This window comes from Cyprinodon variegatus, unplaced genomic scaffold (assembly GCF_000732505.1).
Source record: "Cyprinodon variegatus isolate N-32 unplaced genomic scaffold, C_variegatus-1.0 Scaffold172, whole genome shotgun sequence".
Classification (NCBI taxonomy): Eukaryota; Metazoa; Chordata; class Actinopteri; order Cyprinodontiformes; family Cyprinodontidae; genus Cyprinodon; species Cyprinodon variegatus.
The window spans coordinates 1,023,498-1,025,797 of NW_015150625.1; the positions used below are offsets into that span (position 1 = coordinate 1,023,498).

The window sequence follows — 2,300 nt, forward strand, 5'->3', positions numbered from 1 at the left end:
ACAGGAAGAGAGCTGCAGTTGTTGAGTAACTTTGAGACCTTTGGCGAAAATTAACTTTTAACAATTAACTTGCTGATAACATAACTTACCTTAATTGCAGCATTAGCATCTTTACTGGATAATTACAATTAAGCATGATAATTGATTTTCTTCTACTGACAACCAGTCCAACAACACCATGATAAATTATAAAAAATGGAAAACACTTCCTTCTTCCTGAATTCCACCAACATAATTAAAAAGCCAGTTGAGCCACACTGTACCTCAGGTATAAAAGTCTCATCCTAACAGGTGTTTCATGCAGAGAAGCAGAGTTTCATCTGGAGCTGCACAGTAAGAAAAAGAAGAAAATATGAGAGCTGTTGCAACTTTCTTGGTTTTGGTGAATTTCTTCATCGGCTGTTATGGTGCGTTTATTTCATGTTTTGAGATAACATTACATTTTTTGAACTTTGATCAATCGATACATGTTATCTTCACGGTTCTTCTTTACAGGTTTGAGCTGCAAAGCTGGTCCGCTGCAGTTTTCTGTTGCCCAGCTTGATGCTAGCCAAGGGATGGTTGTGATGACTGACAAAGACTCCAACGTCTTCTTCCTCAGTGGATCAAGTTGGTCCAAACTGGGCTCTGTTCCTCTCAAGCATGTCTCAGTGGGACCTGCAGGGATCTGGGGAGTGAACAATGAGAACAAAGTCTATAAATTTGCTGGTGGTGATTTCTTTCCTGTTTCAGGTGAGTATTATGTTTCGGAACAATGTTCTAAGTTTAAAGCTGTTTAAATATGAGGTGTTTAGTAATGTGCATTTGTATGTATTCAGGTCAGGAGTTGAACCAATTGGATGCTGGTGGAGAAGGTCATGTAGTTGGGGTTACTGATGGTAACAACATCCACTGTCTAAATGCCAGTTATGTCTCATCCATTCAGCCAGAGAGCATCTTGGACTCAAATACCCTGCCAGGGCGACTGATATACACAAGTTGTAGTTCAAATGTTTGCTGGGGAGTGAGCTCAAGTCATAACATCTACTTTGCGGTAAATGGGTATCTTTTTCCCCTTTGCCATGCTGCCATAATATTCTCCAATCAAATTTTCAACCCCTTTTTTCTTTCAAAGAGTGTCTCATCAAGCACCTGTGTGACAAGCGGATGGACTGAAGTAGAAGGAAAAGCGGTAAAAGTGGAAGTTGGGACTGATGGACGTGTCTTTGTTGTAAATGAATCTGGAAAACTCTACGAAAGGTTAACTTTCATCGTATTTCTGTTGGACAGTAAAAAAAAACAAAAAACATACACGGTTATAAATAACCACCTTTATCTTTACAGGATCGGCATCTCCAACGGAGCTCCAGGAGGTGCAGATTGGAAAATAATTGAAATCCCGACACCCATCGAGCATGTGAGCTATGACCTGGGACGTCTGTGGCTCGTGACTGAGTGTGAATTCATACTAGAGTGCACTCACTAAACAGCTTAAAGTCTTTGAATTAATCTTAAAAAGATTTTGGGGGATTTGGGGGAATCATAGGTTTAAATCAAAGTGGTTTTGTAAATGATTGTTACTTTAAATGACTATGAGAATAAACAAAAGTAAGAAATTGCCTGATGAAATTAGGCAGTTGGGTCTGGTACTATTTTGTCCTTTTGGTGTTCACACTTAAAGCTTTTACATTTTAAATATCAAAACATTGTTTAAAGGAAATAATAAATTCTTCTATTCATCAACCGTATGTGTTTTGTCCTTGATATCTGAGATTGATTGAAGTGGTATTGTCAGACTGAAGTAAATGATGTGAATGGAGAAAAAAAAAAAAAAAAATATATATATATATAACTGCTGTTAATGAACAAGAAGGAGATTCATTATTTATGCTAAAGCAGCATTCATTTTAATTCCTGTGAGAATTGAACAGTCATCAGGAAAGATATCTGTGGAAAAGTGCTGTATGTATCTGTTCTTATCCAGGAGTTTATTACCATTGTTGAACTGACTGTCCAATGGTTCAAACAGTTAATTGAGTAAGTATTTATACCGTAACATAAAGAATATTAAATTATATTATAACCTTATTCCCATTTGCAATAAATTATCTCTTCAATTCTACATCATGGAGTGGCAAAAAAAATAAAAAAATAAAATAAATAAAAAATCTGAGAACAAGTATTTAGGCAGGTTCACAACTACAAATGTCAAAATTGAGTTTAGTTACATACTGTTTCCAGTCCAGATCCTTGAGATGTTCCTACAGCTTGAAAGCTGTGAACGAAAGCAGGTAGCTAAAATCTCAAAGGAGGGGATTTAG

At 36.7% G+C, this 2,300-nt stretch overlaps 1 protein-coding gene across 1 annotated transcript; it reads left to right on the forward strand.

The window, feature by feature from the left end:
• Positions 1 to 300: 300 nt before the first annotated feature.
• Positions 301 to 1,570, forward strand: LOC107087079 (fish-egg lectin-like). The gene is made up of 5 exons (XM_015378434.1): positions 301 to 407; positions 496 to 732; positions 819 to 1,033; positions 1,115 to 1,239; positions 1,324 to 1,570. Exons 1-5 carry the CDS (start codon positions 353 to 355, stop codon positions 1,463 to 1,465), a joined length of 774 nt encoding a protein of 257 aa, XP_015233920.1. The 5' UTR covers positions 301 to 352; the 3' UTR covers positions 1,466 to 1,570.
• Positions 1,571 to 2,300: the final 730 nt, after the last annotated feature.

What these genes read in the sequence shown, in the direction of transcription:
- LOC107087079 (XM_015378434.1), top strand. Translation starts at nt 353, where the DNA reads ATGAGAGCTGTTGCAACTTTCTTGGTTTTGGTGAATTTCTTCATCGGC. An exon ending in TTTCTTCATCGGCTGTTATG is followed by an intron (nt 408 to 495) that starts GTGCGTTTATTT and finishes TCTTCTTTACAG; the next exon opens with GTTTGAGCTGCAAAGCTGGT. An exon ending in GTCATAACATCTACTTTGCG is followed by an intron (nt 1,034 to 1,114) that starts GTAAATGGGTAT and finishes TTTCTTTCAAAG; the next exon opens with AGTGTCTCATCAAGCACCTG.